This window comes from Strigops habroptila, chromosome 3 (assembly GCF_004027225.2).
Source record: "Strigops habroptila isolate Jane chromosome 3, bStrHab1.2.pri, whole genome shotgun sequence".
Taxonomy (NCBI): Eukaryota; Metazoa; Chordata; class Aves; order Psittaciformes; family Psittacidae; genus Strigops; species Strigops habroptila.
Window position 1 is genome coordinate 61,158,307 of NC_044279.2, and position 22,232 is coordinate 61,180,538.

A 22,232-nucleotide genomic window follows, 5' to 3' on the forward strand; every position below is an offset into this window, starting at 1 on the left:
CAGTATCTGAAGGGGGCCTACAAGGATGCTGGGGAGGGACTCTTCCTTAGGGACTGTAGTGGTAGGACAAGGGGTAATGGGTTCAAACTTCAACAGGGGAAGTTTAGATTAGATATAAGGAAGAAGTTCTTTACAGTGAGGGTGGTGAAGCACTGGAATGGGTTGCCCAGGGAGGTTGTGGATGCTCCATCCCTGGCGGTGTTCAAGGCCAGGCTGGACAGAGCCTTGGACCACGTGGTTTAGGGCAAGGTGTCCCTGCCCATGGCAGGGGGGTTGGAACTAAATGATCTTAAGGTCCTTTCCAACCCTTATGATTCTATGATTCTATGATTCTATGATCTTGCCCCCTTTTAAGATTAACACCCCGGTGTATGTAGTTAAACTTGTATACTTCAAAAATAGACCCAGAAAGACTGATACAGTGAGAAGAAACACTGAAGACCGGGAGCTGGGATTGCTGACGAGTGATTTTATGCCTCTGTGCTTCAGGGTCTGAAGTAATTTTCTCCATTTTTGGTTTGGACCCAGTTCTGCCGCACAGCTGAGCTTCCAAGTGCTTTATACCAAAAGGGAAGGGCTACGCTTTCTTCCAAATCATTCCAAGACACCACAAAGAGGCCAATGATTGTATTGTGCCAGTGCTGCTTTTCATACATTAACTCAAGTCTTAGACACCCTCTCGAGTCACAAACTCATTCCCCTCCTCCAGTCTGACCCTGTGTCACCCTTTGCTAGGACACCACCTAGCCTGTAAATCTACAGTTATGTGCACTTTTAAAGTTCCTTTCTTGCTTGTGAGTACTCTCTGATGTCTCCAGTGGGCAAGAGTGTCACCGTTTCATGCTCAGGGATCTGACACAGCTGTAGCTCTTGGCCTTTATTTGGTGGGGAAGAGAAAGAGATGGGCATAATTTTCTTTGTAAAAAGTCAACCATTGTCTTTCACATCTGAGTGAGTACTCTATAATGCACAAGTGCAACCATTTGGCAAAATTACAAATTCTGCAGTAAATATACCTGGGTTAATTTTCAACAATTTGGACTAAAAGTCAAAGTTTAAGGGTATGATATCAATCATTTCTTCTGCAGACCTTTTCAAAACTGTAAGTACTTAATTGTTTTGCCCTGAGAATGTTTTCCTTTATCTCCATCTAACATTAGTGTAATTGCTTTTGAGTAACAATTTGAACTTGTACCTGGTAAAACAGGGTTGGCTACTGTTGAATAAAGTAGTATTAAGATAAATGATTCCCTGGGATATAAACTTTTATGCCAAATTGCAAAGAAGGTGCAAAGCCGTATAAGCACCTTTTTGTACTGTGGTTGAACACAGTTTGTGTAAGCATCTTCAAGCAAAGCAGACATGCATACTGTTTATATATCATTGATGATTGTCTGAGTTGCTGACCACCTAAGCCTAATTGTAAAGTGTTTCCGGGAGTGCTATACGCTTTTGAGACTGAGAGTAAGGAGTTACCTGCAGAAGGAGTTAGTGCTCATGAGTTTGCTAGGATTTGAGAGGATTAACATTGTTGTAGAAATTAGTATTTGAAGGGATTGATTGAGAGGGTGTTGGGTTAAAGAATGTGAAAGACAATTCAGTTCTATTGGCAGGCTTGTCAAAGACAGCTTGCTTCCCAGACGTGGCTTTATGAAGTGGAAAACATAGAGAAGAGCAGGTGCTGCAAGATCACACTTGGAAAGTGTACCTGAGACAAAAAAAAAAAAAAAAAAGAGGAAATTAACCTATATCCATCCCAACTATAAGGTAGGGTTCTGACTTGTCCTGGTTTTCTTCAGATTACCCCATCAGGCAGCAGGGAACTGTACTGAATAACTCGATTTAGTGAAGCCTTGTGGCAGTCCTTAGCGATAAATCTTCTTTAAACTGGTGTTCTCCCTGTTTAACTCATTGTGGTAACCTCAGATCTATATGGGCTTTTCCAGGCAAGTATATTCCAAGTCCATGGAATATACTGTTCCTTCTTTGAACACAATTTTGGGAAATATGTAAGATGTGTAAGAAAGCAGGTGAATTAGCACTTCCAGAATCTCTAACCATCAAGTCAAGATGGAGATGACTAGAAGCAGGCAGGCAAAGTTTTGCAGATCTCAGGAGGGGAAGGAGAAGAGAGTCTGGTTTGTTTCCGTGTAGAACTTAAGTTGGTCTGGTAGTTTTGGTTTTATTTTTCCTTCTAATTTTAATGCCAAGAGATTGGTCTTCAATACAGTTTATATTAACAAATTTACATTGATGCCAGTGGAAGGGGGAGGGCTCAACAGAACATGCAGACAGAACTAAATGTTTTTTTTATGGGCTACCAAGGACAGGCATAGTAAATAAAGACCATGGAGACAGGTATGTATACATGTATACATACCTGTATACATCTTCATGTATACATCTTCAAATGTATACATCTTCATAGTTCTATCTATCTCCCACATGGTCAGTACTAAATGCTCGTAAAAAGGACTGAAAAGCTATGTCACAGACAAACCAGCTTGCCCTCAGAACGTCTCTTTTCTCTGTTCTTTCGTTAATGGTTGTACAGTACTGAAACCATTCAGTATCTGATGAGGGCTGAGAGCTAGCTGTTACGTTGTTGACATTCATGTCAAATTTTCTTGATTAGAATGAAGTGTATAGGCTTGCAGCATTTTTTGGAATCCAGTTCACAATTATTTAAGGAAGACACTCAAATATGAAATATCTTAGAATGAATCTGATGTTTTGCAAACGTGGGACAAAAATGTTTCTTTATTTCTTTTGTCTTTGGTAACGCTGTAATGGGATCATTGGACAGACTTAGAAACAGACATCGGGACCAATTATCAAAAGCAACATGACAAAAGCTGAGAAGCAAGGTGCAGGGGACAAATTCTGCTGCATTTCCAAGCTGAAGGTACAAAAATATTTTATCAGTTTTGCATGAACACACAACTGTAATTGCTTGCACTTGTAGCGGTTTAGTAGACGTTACAACCTAGACTAAAGGGATTAATAAACTGTTTCTTTCCTTATCCTTAATGCCTTAACTGAGCTCAAGCAAGTTTGTCAGCAACCATGTGTTGCTTTTTACGTCCCTGAACTTTACACTTGGTGATGTGTTGGAGATATGGTTGATTGCTCCTTTGAAGCTCCACCTCTGAATTTGTGTAATCTTCCTAGTCTGACGTGTTTACCATTCCTTCTAAAACCTGTGAAATGAGCCTTTACTGATGGTGACATGGCAGTAAAAATTGGCTGTTGTTGTACCATAGATGATCCAAGTTGTCAAGAAGCACTCTAAAAGACTGTAAAATAGTTTGGTTTGAATTACTCAAACCTGAACACATTACTTATGCTTTTTAGCATTTGCAGCAGATGTATTAAAAATACTATTGATTTCATTTCACAGGTAGTGTTTGAGAACCCTAAAATGACTTGAATGCTACTGTTTTTTACTGTCAACTGCTACTACGTTCTTGTAAAAAGGACACTGTATACTGTTTACTCCTATTTGCTATTTACTCCTTCTGTTTGCAATGTCTTGTTCTGGGCTCATGACCTCTACTGAGATGGGATAGCAGATACTTGATCAAGTAGTTCGATTAAAGGAAACGATATTATCTCTGCAAGTAATTTGTTATTCAGGTGAGCAAAGGGTGCAAAGATGTTTGCATCCCGGTTTGGCTGCAGGCGTCACTCAGTCCTGCAGATGGCAATCTTGCAGCAGACGCGCGGTGGGAGAGGCTGTTCTGCACTTGTCTTGGCTGGGGAGATGGAGTTTAAGGTTTCTGAAGACAGTCTTGGTCAAAGGGAGTAGATGAAGAACAAAATCTTTGGTTTAATGAAGCCACAACTGTGGACAAGGATAGATGGTGGTATTTATGCACATATCAGTGGAGCAGAACTATTCACTTGTTTTACCTGGAAGACATCTTTGGTGGGGAAGATAACCATGGAATATTCCTAAATATATATAATTCTTTATGCATTCTCCTCTTTCCTTCGTAGGTGTTTCTGCTGGCACTAGTACTTGCATATGTTGGTAAAACGATGTCTGGTGCTTACATGAACAGCTTGTTTACACAGCTAGAGAGACAATTTAATATTCCAGCTTCCTTACTGGGAATTATGAATGGAAGCTTTGAAATTGGTAATCACTCATTTTAATATTTCTTATTCTCTGAAAATATAATATGTTGGCTCAGCATATATTTGTGACTCTCATGTTCATAACAATCTGTTGATTACTCTTACGTGACAATAGTGACCAACTACCCTGCTGTTCCAGCTGGTACTTAGACATTTAGCATTTTGGAAACTAGCACGACAACATAAATGAGGAAGTTTAGGATTAAAAGTTTGTTCATCTAATTTCTGCACTACTGTAAGATATGACAGAGCAACTAACAAAATAAAACTAGTTTAAGAGCTTTGTATTGAATCTTTCTGAACAAAACAGAAAGATTTTATAATCTTTCTTTGAATTTAAGGTCATATTTACCATTTTACAGTTCTTCTAATCAGTGACCTCAAAGTTGATTGGAGTGGCTGGTCTCCTTACTGAAACTCAATAGTATTTCAAGATTTTATACCTGCACAACTGTAAAGAAAGTTTCCCATTCTACTTTTAGTGACGCTTACCTTGCCTATCACTGAGTTTTATTGCCTAGTGATAAGCTTATATTTTGTCATTGTGAAAAAAGCCAAACAGAGGCCTTGATAGCTTCAAACCCATCTAAATAGAGATCCCTAAAGGATATAGTTTATACCCTTAAAGTTACAATGTAGATTTTTGTTATCCCTGGCTCAGCTGCGGAAGTGGTCTGCACACGCTCATAGACGCTGACGGGCAAGGGAGGTAAGGCTCCTTTTCCCCTTTTTCTGGTCTCCTATATCTGCATGTGCAAGAAGAAGAATGTTTTGGCAACACCATGCCTCTGCCTGTAAAGCAGTCTGCTGGGGCAGCTCGAAGTTGCAATAGAGAAGGAATACCCAGAATGTATTCTTGCTTTTGGTAAGGTGGAGACTTTAAAAAATATGAAATAGCCAAGGCTAATGAAGTGGCATGTAAAAGGATTATCATTTTAAATAAATTATCCTCTCAGATGCACTCTTCTATAACAAGTTTTGGCATTCTTATCTCCAACCATGTAAGATAATGGTGAAGAGTCATAATAATATTTGAAATGGTAAAGAGTCAGTGTATGTGGAAGACATAAATAACTTCCTAGGATCATGTAAGTATACATCTTGAAGTGTCATTCAAGCCACTGATTTAATACAGTTTGTCTAGCAATCGCACATAAAAAAAAGGACGTTATCTTCTTTCAGAGCATGATGCTCATCACTCAGAGATATGGTTTTGTTCTTTTGACAAAAAGATCACAAAATTAGTGGGTATATGATTACAAAATTGCTATTTTTATGGGGCCTGATTCATAACATGAAGCTTGATTCTTTTCTTAGTTGCATAGCAATAAATGAAGAGTAGAGAAAATCAACTGATTCTGAAATGAAAGTGGAGGAGAAAAGAACAAAGATTTTTAGCACATTTGTATTTTTAAATGATACTAGGTACAAAAATATGTATTTTTTTTTTTATTCCTTTCAAACCATTACTGAAAATACTATTAATTTATTATTTCTTTTTTCTCTGTATGTCATCTTGTGTTCATTATTTTCAGTACAAAAAAACCTTGGATATATGCCTCTGTATTTTCCCACACATTGCAAAATAGAGTATCCTAGGAGAACAGCTTCCTAAACCACCCATTATTCTGCAGCCCCTGAGCCTGGTCTCTATGTAAAGTAGTGGGAAAATTCTTCTTTACACAGGTGCAGTCAAAAACCTCTCTCACAATGATCTCTTTTCCATTCTGCCTTCTATTCTCATGTTCTTTCTGTGTGGTGTAAATCTTTTAGAAAAAGATCACAGGTAGCAGGGAATTACTGCTTTAGGCAGTTCCCTGTCTAGTTACAGTTTTCACAAGGTAAGAGGAGTAACAGACGTTGAGCTAAGAACGTATACTCAAATTCATGTTGCACTTTAAAAGATACAAGGATGCCTTGGTTTGTAAATATGAGCCAGGTTCTTTTTGCAGGCAACTTGCTGCTGATAGCATTTGTGAGTTACTTTGGAGCAAAACTTCACAGACCCAGAATAATTGCTTTGGGGTGCACAACTATGTCGTTTGGATGTCTTTTAATATCAATTCCTCATTTCCTCTTTGGAAGGTGAGTATTTTGCTTAGCTCAGAGCAGCTTCTGTGATCCTTACTTGTCTTAATCCGTAACTTCTCCACTGAAATAGTATTGCTTATTGAGAGAGATACTCAAGAGAGAGATATTGAGAGAGATCTCAGCAATTGCTGAGAATGGGAATGATGTGATGACTGTAGAGCAGCTTGTTTTGTTTTGCTTCTGAGACGGCTTCAGAAGTCAGCCATCACTTCCTGAGGAGAGACACCCCTCTCCCAGGGAAAGGAAGGCACCTTCCCTTGCCCTTGCCTTCATGCTTGTGCTACCTCTTGTGTGGACCTCCTGAAGAAACAGTGGCCTGCGATAGTATTACATTACACTACTAGCACTTATCTGCTTGGATGGGCAGTACGAGATGATTTTTGATATAAAGATGTCTTTGGTCTGGAGCCTGGCTGACAGATCCTCTAATCTTGTTATGTCCAATGTGGTAGGGCTCTGACAGCCTTGGTGGCTTCCTCTGCCTAAGGTGCAAATTGGGTTAGACTGGAAGAATAGTAGGAGAGAGGATGATACAAGGGATTTTATGAGAGTGTTTTGTCAACTCGCCCTGTAGCATCTGTTACAAGATGATCTTAGAGGCTAGGTAACAGTCCGGATAAAACACTGTGTTGATTCCCTGTTGCAGTTCCTTTGTTCCTAGCCTGATTTGTTACTGAGGCTCGGTCAATTTTTGATGTTTCCTTCTTTTTATAGCTACACACTCTTCTTATAGGTCACTTCATTACTGAAGTACAGATTTATGAGGTGATTCTGATGTATTTCTTACTAACCTATACATGCTTTCCTTTGATTCAAACAGGTATCATATTGAAAGCAGCATTTCACAACAGGAGAATTTTTCAGTCATGCCTCTGTGCCTTGTCAATCACAGTTTGTTCTCTTTACCTACAGAGGAACCATCAACAGGTATGGGTCTTCCTATGCCTGCTAATATTTTTTTCCTCAGTTTTTACAGTGTGTAAGTAAATAGGATTTATTTTTATTAGCAATTATTTCAGGGTTCTGCTTTTGATCAGTACTTTTTGCAGACATAAAAACTAGAGGTCAGGAAATTTCCTAGCCTTCTTGTTTCTTTATTTTGTGACATGAGAGCTGTAGCTTTTTTTTATGCAGTTTTCACAGTATCCAAACAGCTCGGTTAACATCCCTGTCAGTCTACTTTGGGGAAATACAGCACCAGGTTGTTCTTACCAATGTTCCCATTTTTGACTTGAAATACTATGATTCTGTGAGGAGGTGGGAAACATATCTAGGCAATGGTTAATCTGGACCAGGATGCTTCTTCATTGTATCATTCAAGAAATCAAAGAATGAGAAATAGAGGTACACCCTGCTTCCATTTAGAGAAAAGAGAAAATAGTTTAAATTGTGCTAAAACTTACCTGGGAGACTGAACCATGTATGTTCACTAGCGAGATGCATATAAAGTAATCACTATAGAGTCAAAAGGCTCAGAGGCAACTATTAAATCATCACACACAAAATCCTCACACTGAGGGTGGGATTAATCTCCTGACTCTTTAGCTACCTTAAAGGGAAGCATTTAGTCTGATCTATCTCTTTAGGCTCCCTTGACAGCTGGTCAAAGGAGACTGCACAGCTCTGGCAAAGTGTGTTGCTTGCTGTAGGAACATTCATTCTGTACTTCAGGGTGAGTCACATTACCTCCTGGATGCACCTGCTGACTCTTGAAAACTTAGATGATTGCTGGATGGCAGAAGTTAAGTGAGGTGAACCCCACAGTTAATTGTTATACTTTGTGATGGTGTTCCATCAATGTGTGTTAAAGCTGAATCACACTGCTGTAATGTTGTGACATCAAACCATAGTGCTGTAGTTTTCTGTGTCTCCATTTAGTAACGGATGTGATTTCCAAGCTTTCCAAGACTGCATGTCACTAAAGGCATTAATTTTTCCATCTTCATAAGGGAAAGGTGGGAAAAGTGTATACTTAATAGCTTGGTATTAAACTTTCATTTAAAGATTTCAGGTACTGTTTTTCTTCATTTTATAAATGCACAAATTAAGGTATAAGTAGGTAAAGCATTTCTTCTAAATTGTGCAGCTTTCTTGTAGACAGTGATCAGGTTAGCCAGGCATGACTTTTCATCCCTTCATCACTGAGGTTCAGATGCTGTCTTCTCTCCACTGACATGAAAATGGCAGTTTTGGTGAGGGAAGGGCCTAGGTTATGCAGTAGTTGGACAAGGTATGGCATGGAGGGGGAAGGGATTTAAACTCTACTCCAGCAAGTGTTTCTTCCAGTTCTGGAGCCTTTTAAGTATTGTGACTACTTATTCCCCTGTTTTACAGGACAGACCTATCTACCAAAGTTTAAGCTGTTAGTCAATTCTTTGTCTCTAGAATTTAATTAATGGTTAGAATTAAAACATTAATTCTGTTTTTTTTATTTTATTCACAGACTGTGAAAAAAAGCCGGGGTCCTTGCTGTGGATATTTGTGATGGTTGGAAACATAGTACGTGGAATGGGTGAAACTCCCATTATGCCTTTAGGAATTTCATATTTGGAGGACTTTGCCAAAGCAGAGAATTCACCTTTCTATCTGGGTAAATCTACCCTATTGTGATAAGTCCGCTCCTCCAAACAAACACATGTGGAAACAAAAGCAAAAGAAAGAATTTAGTACGATTCCCTTCAGTCTGATAAAGGAAGGGAGAAAACAAACATTATTGCCTTATCAAAATAATAACACTGTAGAACTTGTGATTAACTAGAGATGAACTTGTCTAAATGAAATTTTTCAGTGCAGAAGACTATTCAGTAGAGCTGTCCTAAATATATGTAGTAATTCCGAGAAAATAATTGTGTCTGGGTTCTAATTTAGTATGTTTTCTCCTTTTCATACTTTAGGATGTCTACATACAGCAACGGTAGTCGGCCCCTTCCTTGGTTTGTTGTTGGCATCATTCTGTGCAGAACTGTTTGTTGATCTGGGATCGGTAGATGCAGGTGATGGATGAATATGTAAAATCTTACATATAAATCAGTGGGCATGTTGGTGTATTTTTCAGCACTGAAAGATGTTTCTTTGCTAATATGAGATGTCTTAATTTTATCAGAGTTTGCTGGTGTTCCTTTTAGAATGGAAAATCTGCGTATAGCATTCAATTCAATGAAAGGCCCGAATTCACACATACACAAATGAATCTGCATATAAATTATTTGATGAACGACTGTGTCATCTGGCTTAACATAGGAAAGGATTAGAATTAATTTAATACGAGACACTGAAATTTGCCAGGAAATTAGCAACATTAGAAAAGAAGACTGGAGACTATTCTCTTTGATCGGCCTCATTTTAAGAATCTTTAAAATGCTTTTAATATATCACATGTCAGAGGTGACTAGGAAAAAACACAGTGAATGTTTCTGAACTAATGTGTGCGGGTTTTGTTTTTTTCTTCTTATAGAGGATATAACTATAACATCTACTGATGCCCGCTGGGTTGGAGCTTGGTGGCTGGGCATGTTGATTTGTGCATCACTGAATCTTCTCGCGGGAATACCTTTTTGGTTTTTGCCGAGGTCACTTTTGAAGGAAGGAGAAACCAATGAATCTGTGGAGACGAGTAAAAAAAGTGTAGTACCATTGCAAGAAAATGATAAAAATGAAGCCAAACAGACCGTGTATGAAATCGCTAAAGGCAAGTTATATTGTATTTTTTTCCCTTCTTCATTTAGATCCTTAAGATGTGAACTATGTCTGCGTATTTTGTCAGTAAAGATGGGCCCAAGATATAAAATGCAAGCTCTATTTTTCATCTCTCTGTAGTTTAAAGGATTTGCACAGGGATTTAGAATGGCTCCTCGCAGAGGAAGAAAGATAATTTCGTAGATCAAGGAACTGAATTCACTCCTTTCTCCCTCCTGCATTTCAGGTGTATGTAGAATCTCAATCTACTCTTCCTGGTAGAGGATTAACGCACTGAAATCTGGTAAAGAACATTACAACTCAGTGAGCTGTGAATAAGTTGCAGATACTAGCCGCTTGTACCCCACATTCAGTGGGGTACTGCACTGGGGGAGCTGCAGAAAAGCAGCTCAAGTCTTGTGCATTTCTTGATTCCAACATAAAGCCATAAAAGGGAATTTACAGGTGCTTAAGTGTCTCATAAACATTTAATGGCTGTTGAACAAAGATCTATTTGATATACATTTATTCATGTTACCACTAGCAACTTTCACATCTGTGGTCTTTCGGATCTATGTATCTGCAGGAAGCTCTTGTTTTTCCTTCCATTTTTTGTACTAGTTGGAAATGTAAGTGAATAAAATATGTCAAAGGCTATGATCTTCAGAGTAGTCTCTTGGTTCCATGTACCCAGCCCAGGGCCCCTTGACAGGATCTTAATTTTCAGAAAGTAAGTAAGTGCTAAGTGCCAGCTACCTCTCCTAGGTGTTTCAATCTGAGTTCTGCAAATTCACCATACTCAGTGTGAGCATTCAGATCTCTGCTGATATTGCAACTTCATTTTTATAAAATGTAGCATCTTTCTCTGCTGTCATGTAGACTTAAATGTATCCATGAGTAAAGTACCGATCTGGTGAGGAAAGGTTCCTAGATCAGACTGTGGGTCCTAGTACTCCAGGGCCCCTTCAGAGCTGATGCTTTCATCATCATTCCCTCCCTGTGTTGGTGTGAATATCCACTCTCCCTGAATATCCTGAATTGAAGAATCTGTTAGTTTCACAGAATAGTTGAGAAGGGACCTCTGGAGGCCATCTGGTTCAATCCCCTGCTCAAGAAGGGCCACTTAGCACCTGTTGAGCAGGATGTGTTAAGACAGCTTTTCAATTGCCAAGGATTACAAGTTGAAAATCCAAGTGTTTGTAGTTGAAAATTATTCTCTTTCTCAGGAAGCTCTGGTTATAAACTTCATGGCATGTATAAATAATACGTCCCATTTATAGTGTTTTGGATATTTGACTCATTCTTGCAAGACTCACATGCAGATCCTCTTCTAGTAAGATACTTTTCTACGTCTGAAAGATACACATCCGTCCTAAGCAGTGCCCACTTTCAATGAAGCATGGTCGTTGTTTTACAGACACTTATGTTTTTCTGCAGAGCTGTTTTTCTGCAGAGTTCCTTGACAATAGCTCAGCACATTAATTAATTGAGAACATTAAGACGAAGAGGAATTGTGGGGGGGTTTATGGTTCAGATTCTGACTTTATAGGCATATTGCAGAGAAAAGACCAGTGTAAATTAGTTTCTCGGATGCTTTCTTGGCTGCGATTTGTGCATCCAGGCTTCAAGGGTATGGTGGAAATAACTGTGGTCATGTCCCTCTTCAGGCCTCTTCTGCCCCATCACTCACAGTAGCAATAACCAAAATCAGTGATCAAGTCTCTGGGGGCAGGTTGTCACAGCTATCTAGTGGATTTGCACCCCTTCTCCCTTGTATTCTCTTTTCATGCCAGGTTCAGGAAAGGGGTTTTGGTGAATGGTCTGGGGGCATGGGATGAGAGAAAGAAGAGTAGGAAGGATGGGAGAGTAGCTGCTGCTGCAAATCTGCAGGTGCAAAGTTCAGTCACTGTACAGCTAAAAAGTTTCAGGAAACTTTTCCCATAAGGTTATTGCTGTGATTTTTTTATTTTTTTTTTTTTAATAAGCAGCAGCATGCATTGGTGTGCATGTGTGTGTGTGTGTGAGGTTACGTATATGTAGAAATGGTATGTTAGGCTAGCCTGGGCTAAGCAAGTAATCTTTGGCCTGTGGTGCCTGGTAAAGCACAAGGACTAGCCTGATCCAGTTAAGGACCATTTCTATTCCACTCTTCCTCCCTCAGCCACCCTAAGCACTGGGTGATTCTTTTCTTAAAGCATCACACTAACTCATTACATTATTTCATTCCAGATTTCATCCCCTTCCTCAAGGCTCTGCTTTGCAACCCAGTTTATATGTTATTTATATGCGTAACTGTGATACAGTTCAATGCCTTCAATGCCATGTTTTCGTTCATGCCCAAATACGTGGAACAGCAGTTTGGCAAATCTGCATCAGATGCCATCTTTTTGATTGGTATGTTTTCATTTTGCTTTGCTCTGTCATGTCTCCATGGAAATTCTCTCTATTTTGTGTGTGTATGTATATACACACACACATATATATATGTTCATGTGCAGATATATACATATACATTCTAACGTCAAATGCTTCTACAGCTGAGAGAGTCCACACCACAAAATATTTCTAAGTAGTTAGGTATTATCTTCCTGTTGAGTTTCTCTGTCAGCTAGGGAGGCTGTATGGAAACCTGGCTTTTTGTGTGTGTGTGTGTGTGTGTGTGTCTGTATGTGCATGTATTGGAACTTGATTGCAATTCTAGATTGTAATTTTCAAACGAATCATTTCAGTCCTACCATCCAGCACCTCTCCAAGCTGTTCCCAACTGCTGTTGACTTTGGCAGGTGTTTTGGATGTGCAAGGAAATTAGAGACCCACTGCTCACTGTAGTTAAATTCAGTCACAGGCACTGTATGAGTCTTTGCCAAACACCGTCTTCCCTTATGAGTGGCTTTGATGGTCTCCTTTATTTTAACATGGAGTTTTCACATGTTTAAATAGGTGTTTACAACTTACCAGTTGTATGCGTTGGGTATTTTTTTGGAGGCTTATTCATGAAGAAATTCAAGATAAATATCTATCAGGCTGCGAAGATAGCATTTTGGGTATCTTTACTGGAATACCTTCTCTACTTTGGTACCTATTGGACTATCTGTGATACTTCACCAGTTGCTGGCCTAACAACTTCCTATGAAGGGTAAGACACAAGAAGACTTAGGTCTTAAGACACCAGAATGATTTTTCTTGTCAAGAATCAGGCAGGGACTCCATACCTTTGCAACCTTTTAGTTTAATGATCTAAATTCTCCAGGATTTTTACTTGTATGAGACAGTAGGTGTATCTTCTGTTATCCCTGTTTTAAACAATAAAGTGTATTAAAAAAGATATCCACATCAAGAATCACGCAATTACATGTCCATATAAATTCTTTAACTTATGTAATTATACATTCAGGTCATGTTACTGCAGGTGAAAATAAAAAGTTGATCAAATTGGGCATACAGGAATACAATTTCAGAATTACAGAGGGGCAAAACACTTTATCTTATGCTGATTTATTGGAATTTGATTGCTATTGAGTTATCAGAGGATATTTCCTCTTGATTTGAAGCCTGCCATTAATCACTGGGAAGGGTGGTGTGTCTGTAAAATGCACATGCAGGGCAATATGTAATACTTACAGACAATCAAGAACATATATGCACAGGGAAGAAAAATGCTGAAGGGTATGCATACCTATCTGTGGTTTGATAATATTAATATAATATAATAAAACGTCCTATGGAAAAATAGGCACAACTCTAGGATAGGACTATGTAGGATTGTGTCCTGGATCAACACTTGAGCTAGAACAGAACCTTAAGCATTGCAAAAGGTTACGGTAGGTGCTGTAGGTATTTCATTACTGAAATATTTACTAGTTTTCTAAATGTATTTCAGAATAGAACAAGTTTCATACGCAGAAAGTACTCTACTTGCTGACTGCAACAGGGATTGTGATTGCCCATTTAAAATATGGGACCCTGTCTGTGGGAACAACGGAATCACTTATGTGTCACCTTGTCTTGCTGGGTGTAAATCCTCAAGAGGAGCTGGAAAAAATATGGTAAAGCATACATTTTATTGTGCTGTAACTATGAAATATGGTAGATGAGAAATATCCATGTCAATATAGGCTGGGAAATATCCATACATGTACCTTTAAATGGATATATGAGGTGATAAACAGAGTTGGAAGAATTCCTTGAGTGGCAGCAAATTCCAAACTGAATATGAAGATTAATTTGTTTAAATTAAATAACATAATGAAGAAGCCTCATTTTCTTCTTAACCAGAGGAATACTAAATGCTGAAAATGGAGTAAGAAATTATTCTCCAGGTATTGCCAGCTAGAAACCTGAGTGCTAAAGAACATTTTGGCTGAAATTAAATTCTATAGCGTGAACTTAATAATCTCTTTTACCCTGTAGATTTAAACAAGTAACCGGGTATTATGGAACTTTAATTATCTTAATTAATGATACATTATCCATGATAAAAATTTGTAAGTTCTAATTAGATTGAAACCAATCAAAAATAACAAGTTCAATAAACCGCCAAATCATACAGAATTTAGAAAGCCTCTGTATTTTACAAATATTTTAGGGAAGTATTAGATAACAGTAAGGGCCAGACACTGATGCCCTTGAACACTTTGGCTGACATTTGAGAGCCCTTATTCTGGCAATAGTCTCAATGATTTCAGTAGAAGCAAGTGTTTGAGTGAGAATATTGCAACCCAACCTCAATCAAACATCTCTGGTTTCTTCTGGCATGTGAAAGAACACACACTGTTATGAAAAAGAGGGTCAGATCTGTTAGCACTGGAAGGTCCACATAACCGTGCTGGAAAATGAGGACTGTCTTGATCATGGATGGCCTCCTTGAGGAACCACTCACCCAGCTGCGTAAGAAGACCATAGCTCCCTCCTGCTCTCTATCCCCATATGCCACATACAGATGATGGTTGGACCTGTGCCTGGCAGACAGGGAGAGAGGCTGTAGTGCAGTGCTGCACATGTGTAACATACTCCAATGCAGGAGAGAGGGAGCTAGGTGCCAGCTGTGTGAGTTTCACACTTGGGGTGTGAGTTTTGACAATCTGTGTGGTTAAAATACTCTTTTGACAGGTATTTGAAAACTGCACCTGCGTTGCAGCCTCAGGGTTTTCATCTCAAAATATCTCTGCAACTCTGGGCCGGTGTGATGGAGAAGAAAACTGTGAGAAGATGCTTCATTATTTCTTAATATTGTCATTAGTCTGCAGCTTCATTTTTTCCTTAGCAGCAATGCCTGGGTACATGGTCTTAATAAGGTACAGTAAAATGTCCTTATCATAAAAAACCTATTGGAGTTTAGTGTCATGCCAGCTTTATAACCTTTTGCTTCTGGCTGTCAGCTGTATCCTGAATTAGAGTCAGCGCACCGAAATATTGAGAGGTGCATGTGATACCCATGTCTTTATTGATGACACCAACATGATGTTGGTTAAGGCACAACTACCTCGCACTCTGTGCTGGCCTCAGTCCAAGTGGATGATACCAGGACAATTGCTTTTCCTGTTGTGAATTTGGTAACCTAGCTAAGGAACTTCAGTAAATGTCAGCTAATGAGGATAATGAACTTTTTCAACCAACGCTCTAATTAGAATGGTTTGGGCCTAATGTGATAGTTTGCTGGGGAAAAAGAAAAAAAAAGGAAAAAGAAAAAGGAAAACAAGAGGTAAACATTTGTTATTAGTGTCTCCTCTACTAACTGGTGTAAAATGTAATTATCATATAGGTCTCTAAGGCCTGAAGAAAAGTCATTTGGAGTGGGCATACATGGACTAGCTTCGAGAGTACTTGGTAAGAAAAGCTTTAACACATTTTAGAAGCACAGTTTGGTCTGATCTAGAGTTCAAGGGGCTTGGCACAGGAGTCTACTATGAAGTCTACTGTATAGTACCTTTGATCAGGAGGAATTTGGTTTTTTACAGATCTAGGCAGCATGGCAAATTAGAACAGCTTTCAGTTTGCATTTATTTATACTGTGCAATAGGCTGACTATATTGGCTGCTCACCTGAAAGCCACTTTACATTCCTTCACTCTTGTTATCTGTTCATTGAACACAACATTGACTGATGAGAGAAAATGTTGAGTTCTGAGCAGAAATCACAGTCCCTATTGTAGCATATATATTTTGTATATGTATTGCATATAACAATACATAACAACAGGACAGAAAATCTGTGGTTGAGGGTAAGTGGATAAGGAAGAAGAGAGAATGTAAGAAATACAGAGAACATGGTTCATGCTGCAAGAGTGACAGGACAGATGGACTAGGTGAGAAACCGCATAGGTTCTCTAGGTTATCTGCTGATCAGAAGAAATATGCTACTCACAAAGGTGTTGCTAATATTCTTTTTAGCTGGAATCCCATCTCCCATTTATTTTGGAGCTTTGATAGATACAACTTGCTTAAAGTGGGGTACTATGACGTGTGGTGGAGAAGGAGCATGTAGGATATATGACATTGTCACATACAGGTATATTTTCTACTTTAATTTTTCCTGCTTAGGGTATTATTACATGCATAGAGATATAATTTTACACTCTGTATTTTCCTAGTAGACCAACTGCTCCTATGTTAGAGATTTGACACAACGCTTTTTCTTTGACATTGGCTTGATTTGTCCAGTGCAGCCTTTGCCACAGACACTGGAACACGCTCTGACCACAAATGTTCTGGTGCCATAATTACTTCACTAATAGCCTTTCATGAGAACACATCTTAAAACACTGAATTCTGATTAAAAAAAAAAAGATAATAAAAGCAGTAAGCACATGTCGAAAACTGTTTAATGGCTGACTATGCAATATCATGGTTGAAAGTGGTTGAAATAGTAGTTGAATTAAAATACAGGAGAAATTTATAGAGAGGATATAGTTACCCAAGTTGGAAATTGGCCCAGGATACTATGGTCATGCTTTTGTAGTCCTTCCGGGAGCAATGTGTAAATTCTGAAGAAAAGTCTTGTTGAATAATGGCCTCAGGGTGATTCCTTTCAGTATTGTGTTGAGTTTGATTTGAAAGAAAAATGCTAGCTCATGAATACCCGGAAGTTTTACTCCGGTGGTCTGAGCTGTTCTTTCTCGGGCTCTTTCTTTTCCCTGTGGAGAGATCCATACGGGTACCAGGTGGCTAACTTTGCTGCCTAAATTAGTTGCCTGAATTTGGGTGATCTAAGTAGCTGTTTTGCTGATACTGACATAGTCTCTGTTCTTCTATTGATTTGTCTTCTGTGAGATCCAAAAGGATGAGGGTACAGGCTTTAGAGTGGTTGGGCAATTGTTGCAAAGCAATGGACGCTGAATAGTTTTTCTGGTTTTTTACAAATGCATATATTTAATGAGGCTCATCCTTTATTTCAGGTGGCTCTATCTCGGCCTGCCAGCAATATTACGTGGAGTGTCCTATATCCCAAGTGCAGTAATTCTCCTTATTTTAAGGAAGAAACTTAAATCTGAAACCCAAGTCTTATTGAATGCACCAGTAGAAATGCAGGATAAAGAACAAGAAGCATTGAAATAATATTTCAAAGCAAGACATATTGTGAAAAAGCCTTGCAGTGTAAAATACTTGTGAAATATTTCACACTTTGATTAGTGAACTTGAACAGAGATTAATAGAATTACACGTAGTTGTATCCTAATTATAAAAGTATCAGTTTATAAACAGAAGGTACTGTAAAAATGTGTTTGGTGCAAAAGAACAAGGAGTGGAAATAAGAAAACTTACAAAATGCTAGGTTTGAGCTGGATGAGCAAAGGACTGTGAAATAGAACATTATGTTTTCAGTCCTGGTTTCACTGAACATAGTGGGAGTTTTGCAACTGACTCCAGAGATGCCAGATTTCGTCTTGGAATTCTACAATGGCTACTGCCAGAGCCTCTTTCATTGGCAAGATTTGTACCTTCTTTGGGCCTGAGTTTTCCTTAAATTTAATTATGCTGTTTTAGTCCTTTCAGGCAGGGACTGTTTGTTACTCTGCATAATGTAGGTGGTTAATATATTGGGAACATGGCTTATGGCATGGTTTGGTGCTGTGGTAGCAATAACAAATAAAAAAAGGAAAAGTTAACCTTTTTTAAACTGTGGTGTTAGGTGATGTTTTAGGTTTGCATAGAGCGTGGACAAGGAAACATTCTCAGGATTTGTTACTTCAGTTGCATTCACTGAAGAAGGGAATAACTCATGCATTAAGGGTGGTAGAACGCTACTTGTGAGTATTTTGCCCATCATGTTGCTGTCTGCTAAATCCTGTACTTCCTCATGTCCTATATGACACAAACTTACTCCCATTTTACCAACCAGGGACCTTCTGTAGCCACCAAAAAATGGGAAGGATATTTCCCCAAAGTAGTTCTATTCCGGTTTGCTTTAAGATGTCTTATTAACATTGTATGTGTACGTGCTTGGAATTGCTCCCTGCCCTTGTGGAATCAATGGCAAAATCAATTTCTCCCCATAGAGCAGGAAATCAGAATTTAAAGATTGTTCAAATACAAGAGTTCCTTACAATGAACTCTTTTAAAAAGACTTCATAGCCCCTTCCTCCCTTTGCATTGGGTGATGGAGCTGAACAGGTATAACATGAGGAAGGGGAACAGAAAAAAAGACAAGTGTGATGCAGTCTGTAACAGCGGAACAGAGAGTGCAGTTCTCTCTTCAGCTTCAGCAGCTCAGAAGCTTCATGAACATTCGAAGCACAGTTAATTTTCAGCATTGTTCTTGCTACCATGAGGCACTTACTGAAAGTCATCATTCTTTCTTGTGGATATTATATTCCTCCAAAGCTAGAGTTAAAAATCTTTTCAGGCATTTAGTCACAGTTTGGTGCCAAGGTAACCTGGGAAACATGAAAAGTTACAGTGCACTGAAGTTTCACAGCTGTAGGAAACAAAAGGGCTTTGTTAGGTAGGCAAATCTGTGCCATTTAAATGGACAACCGCCAAAGAGTCAAGCCTTGTTAACTCACTGTGTTTTGAAACGGAAGGAATCAAATAGGAAAGTTTCCAAATTTTAAATTTAGTCATTTAGTAGATACATTAACTTTCTTTTTAGTCATTCCAGTTTACCTGCTTAAGAATGTAATAGTGAAATAGGCCACCTTCACGAGATGCTTTGAAGTCATTACCTTGCTACTCAGATTGTTTATCAACTTGGATGGAGTTGGCTGGGTGATGGCATGGTAGAGAAGCTTCTTGCATAAGCTTGTGGTGGGAACATTACTTTCCCAGAGGAAAACCAGGAAACAGAGTGTGCAGTTCATTCCAATGTAATCAACATAAATCCTTTATAATATTCCATGTCTGGTACCACAGACTAGCATTAGGTTGGGAGGTCAGAAAAATACTGTGAAAAATACTGTTAGGAAAATGTAGACCTATTCCTTCAAATGTAAAGCCAAACTGTAGACTTGATTCTTCCAAGTTTTGAGTATCCTGATCTTGATTCAGCAAAGCATTTAAGCATGCACTTACCTTAAAAATGAGTGGCCTTATTGATGTGTATTTTTAAAGTAGGTGGTGTCGGACATTTCAAGACTTAGCCCCAAACTGATACTCATTTGAGAAGAGGCTACTTGCTGTGGGTTACAGTAGGTATTCACATGATATTCACTGTGCTTGAAACCTGGGTCTCATCCTAACCTGATGTTCCAAACATCAAGACTTGCATCAGCGCTGTGGCTAGCACAAGCCACAAATCAGAATAATGGCAACGGAAGTAACAGCAGATGTAATGTGTTTTTTAAACCATGTGAGTATTTGGGTTAAGTCTAATGTCAAATTAATAAAAATGAGTGCCTGAAATCTGAGCAGATGGCTTTCACAGGACAATCCACCATTTGTCATTGTCACTGAAGTTTCAACTCAGTAAAGGCTGCCCATGAGTTGAATTTTAATCCTTAAACCTACTAAGTGGAAGGCTAAGTGCTGGTGCCTGGATATGGATGCTACCAGCCACTGAGAAACAAACGCTTGATGTTTCAATGTGACCAATGTAACCACCTTGGAGATATTTTAAAGACAATGGTACACAAACCATGCATAAATGTATTTTGACATGTATTTATGTAGCATTTTGTACTCAATGCCTTACGTAATGATCCCTGATGGTTCACTGGGTTTTTTTGACCATGATCAGGTGCTGAGCCATCATTTTCAAAGAAACAACAACAAAGTCTTCAGTATTTTACTGAAAAATGTCAATGCATTATAGAAAGCACATATTTGCGCATATGCAGGCTATGTTTGGGGTTTTTTTTCTCTATTTGCATTATTTTCTTTGTATCAACTTTTAATTTTATCAGCTGCTTTATTGCCAAATCTCTTAGTATTTTACAAGTCATTATTAACAATTTTATATGTATCCTAAAAAATACTGTGTCTGGTATAAACTTCATTGTCTTCCTGCTGCTTCTAAGAATTGAAACCTATTCTTCTTGCACAATTAAAAATTTCTGATTATTATTCAAGCTATGATTTTTTTTTTTTGTTTGTTTGTTTTTTAATTATTCATTTGGGAGCTGAAAATGTTACCTGTCAAGTTGGTTTTAATCAGTGGACATAAGGGAGGTTGGTAACCAAAGCTGCATCATTACATAATAATTTGGCTGAGAGCATGACTGATATATGATATGAATGTGGGCTTTGTGTTTGTGATACAAACATGTTAACATGTATAGCTTCTGAATACACAAGCATTACAGTTTTAGACAAGTACTAATAGCAGTTTTTCAGTCATTTCATCTAAAGTGAAAAGCAGGCTGTGTCTGTATTCTTTCTATCTCATGTTGAGTTTTAGCAGGTAAATCCTTGCCACAGACTCTTCTCATCCAAGCAAGCCTCAGAGCACCAGGAGCTAGTTCAACCTGTGGATGTGGAGACAGGAACACCCTGAGCATACCTGGATGGGATTTAGCATGCAAAAAAGCCAAATCACTTTTCAATTTATGTTAGTCTGGTCATGTGATAAAAGCTGGATATATCCAGCAACAAGTTCTTGGCTACTGCTGCTTTTTTAACAGAATTGTTGTTAGTCTTCTCCTTTCTCAATAAGGCATAAAGTGTTCCCAGTTATGCTGATTGGGATTTTGAACTTTCATTGTGTAGGACTTTCTCTGAGAATGTAGAAAATTACTAGGTAATTGTCCCTCTCTTGCTTTGTTCAGAGAATCAAGGGCATAGATTTCTTAAATCACAGGAGACTTAAAATGCAAGACAAAAAGTATTAGATCCCTTTAGAAGGTGAAATCTTGGGTATCACAATGCCTAACGTCCCTTCAAGAAGAGATCATTCTGGCATGGAGCTGCCATTCATGGTAGCTTCATGCCAGAAGCATGAGATATGCCTCTTACCTTACAACAGAGGTGCTCAGAGGGTAGAACCACTGTTTGTTCAAGGGCAGACATGCATGTGACCATTGATGGCAGCTTCCCAGATTCTTATAGCCTGGACAGTTTAAGAGGAATGTCCTCACTGGGAGGGCAGAAAGCCCATTACAGGTGCAAAATGGTGGTGTAAAAGAAAAGGTTTGTTACAAAGGTCTTGCTTTTTAAAAGGCCTTGACCCTGTGTTTGTGTAAAGGCTACCTAGGTTTATAATGTTATCATTTAAATGGTTCCAAAACTGGCTTTGAAAAAAACAAACTTCTCATTTTAGGTTAATTAAACACAGAGTGGTCCAGTTCGTGCTGTACCTTTCCTGTTACTATTGTTTCAAGGCAGCTTTCTGGAAGGCCAGAGTGTAGACAACTGCATACTGTCTGGCACATGATGGTTTTTCTTTCTTGTGTAGGTAGTAAACCAATCTCAACAGAACTTTCTGCTACAAAGGCAGAATAAAACAAGCTTAAATTTCTGAAGAAATTTCCAGAATTTCAAAAAATTGCCAAGAGGGCATAAGCCCTGCTTTAGTTGTTGTCCTGTAGTTTTCCACAGAAATACTCATTTCTGCATACTGCATTTTAATCCTGAACGTTCCTCCTTGTAAATCTGAATAATAGGATAGCAGCATTTGCAACATTGCTGCTCCTACTTCCTGACTTACTTCCATATATGACCAGGAGCTTACAGGAATATTCCTATCAAAGGTATATATATGCATGCACACAGACAAATAGACAACTTGTTTATGCACTTATTCATTTTTCAGCCATTACAGTTTAACAGACAGTCTACTAAGGGACTTCACTTTTCATTTAAATTCTTTTTAAGTAGAAGTTTGGCTCCTGGAATACTGTCCTGGATGCTAGAGAAGTGATATCTAAGTTCAAATATACCAAACACAAAACTATTCAC

General features: G+C 38.6%; 1 protein-coding gene across 2 annotated transcripts; it reads left to right on the top strand.

Annotated features, from left to right (window-relative positions):
• The first annotated feature begins 1,596 nt into the window (after positions 1-1,596).
• On the top strand, positions 1,597-20,407 carry LOC115605234 (solute carrier organic anion transporter family member 1A2-like). 2 transcript variants are annotated; one of them, XM_030479370.1, is made up of 15 exons: positions 1,597-1,767; positions 2,807-2,905; positions 4,000-4,141; positions 6,093-6,225; positions 7,052-7,158; positions 8,675-8,821; positions 9,126-9,224; positions 9,686-9,919; positions 12,136-12,300; positions 12,847-13,042; positions 13,787-13,952; positions 15,016-15,200; positions 15,668-15,732; positions 16,296-16,413; positions 17,300-20,407. In XM_030479370.1, exons 2-15 carry the CDS (start codon positions 2,846-2,848, stop codon positions 17,457-17,459), a joined length of 1,977 nt encoding a protein of 658 aa, XP_030335230.1. In that variant the 5' UTR covers positions 1,597-1,767; positions 2,807-2,845; the 3' UTR covers positions 17,460-20,407. The 2 variants fall into 2 exon arrangements, with proteins under 2 accessions (XP_030335230.1, XP_030335231.1); XM_030479371.1 differs by lacking the exons at positions 1,597-1,767; positions 2,807-2,905; positions 6,093-6,225 and having other exon boundaries at positions 4,056-4,141.
• Positions 20,408-22,232: the final 1,825 nt, after the last annotated feature.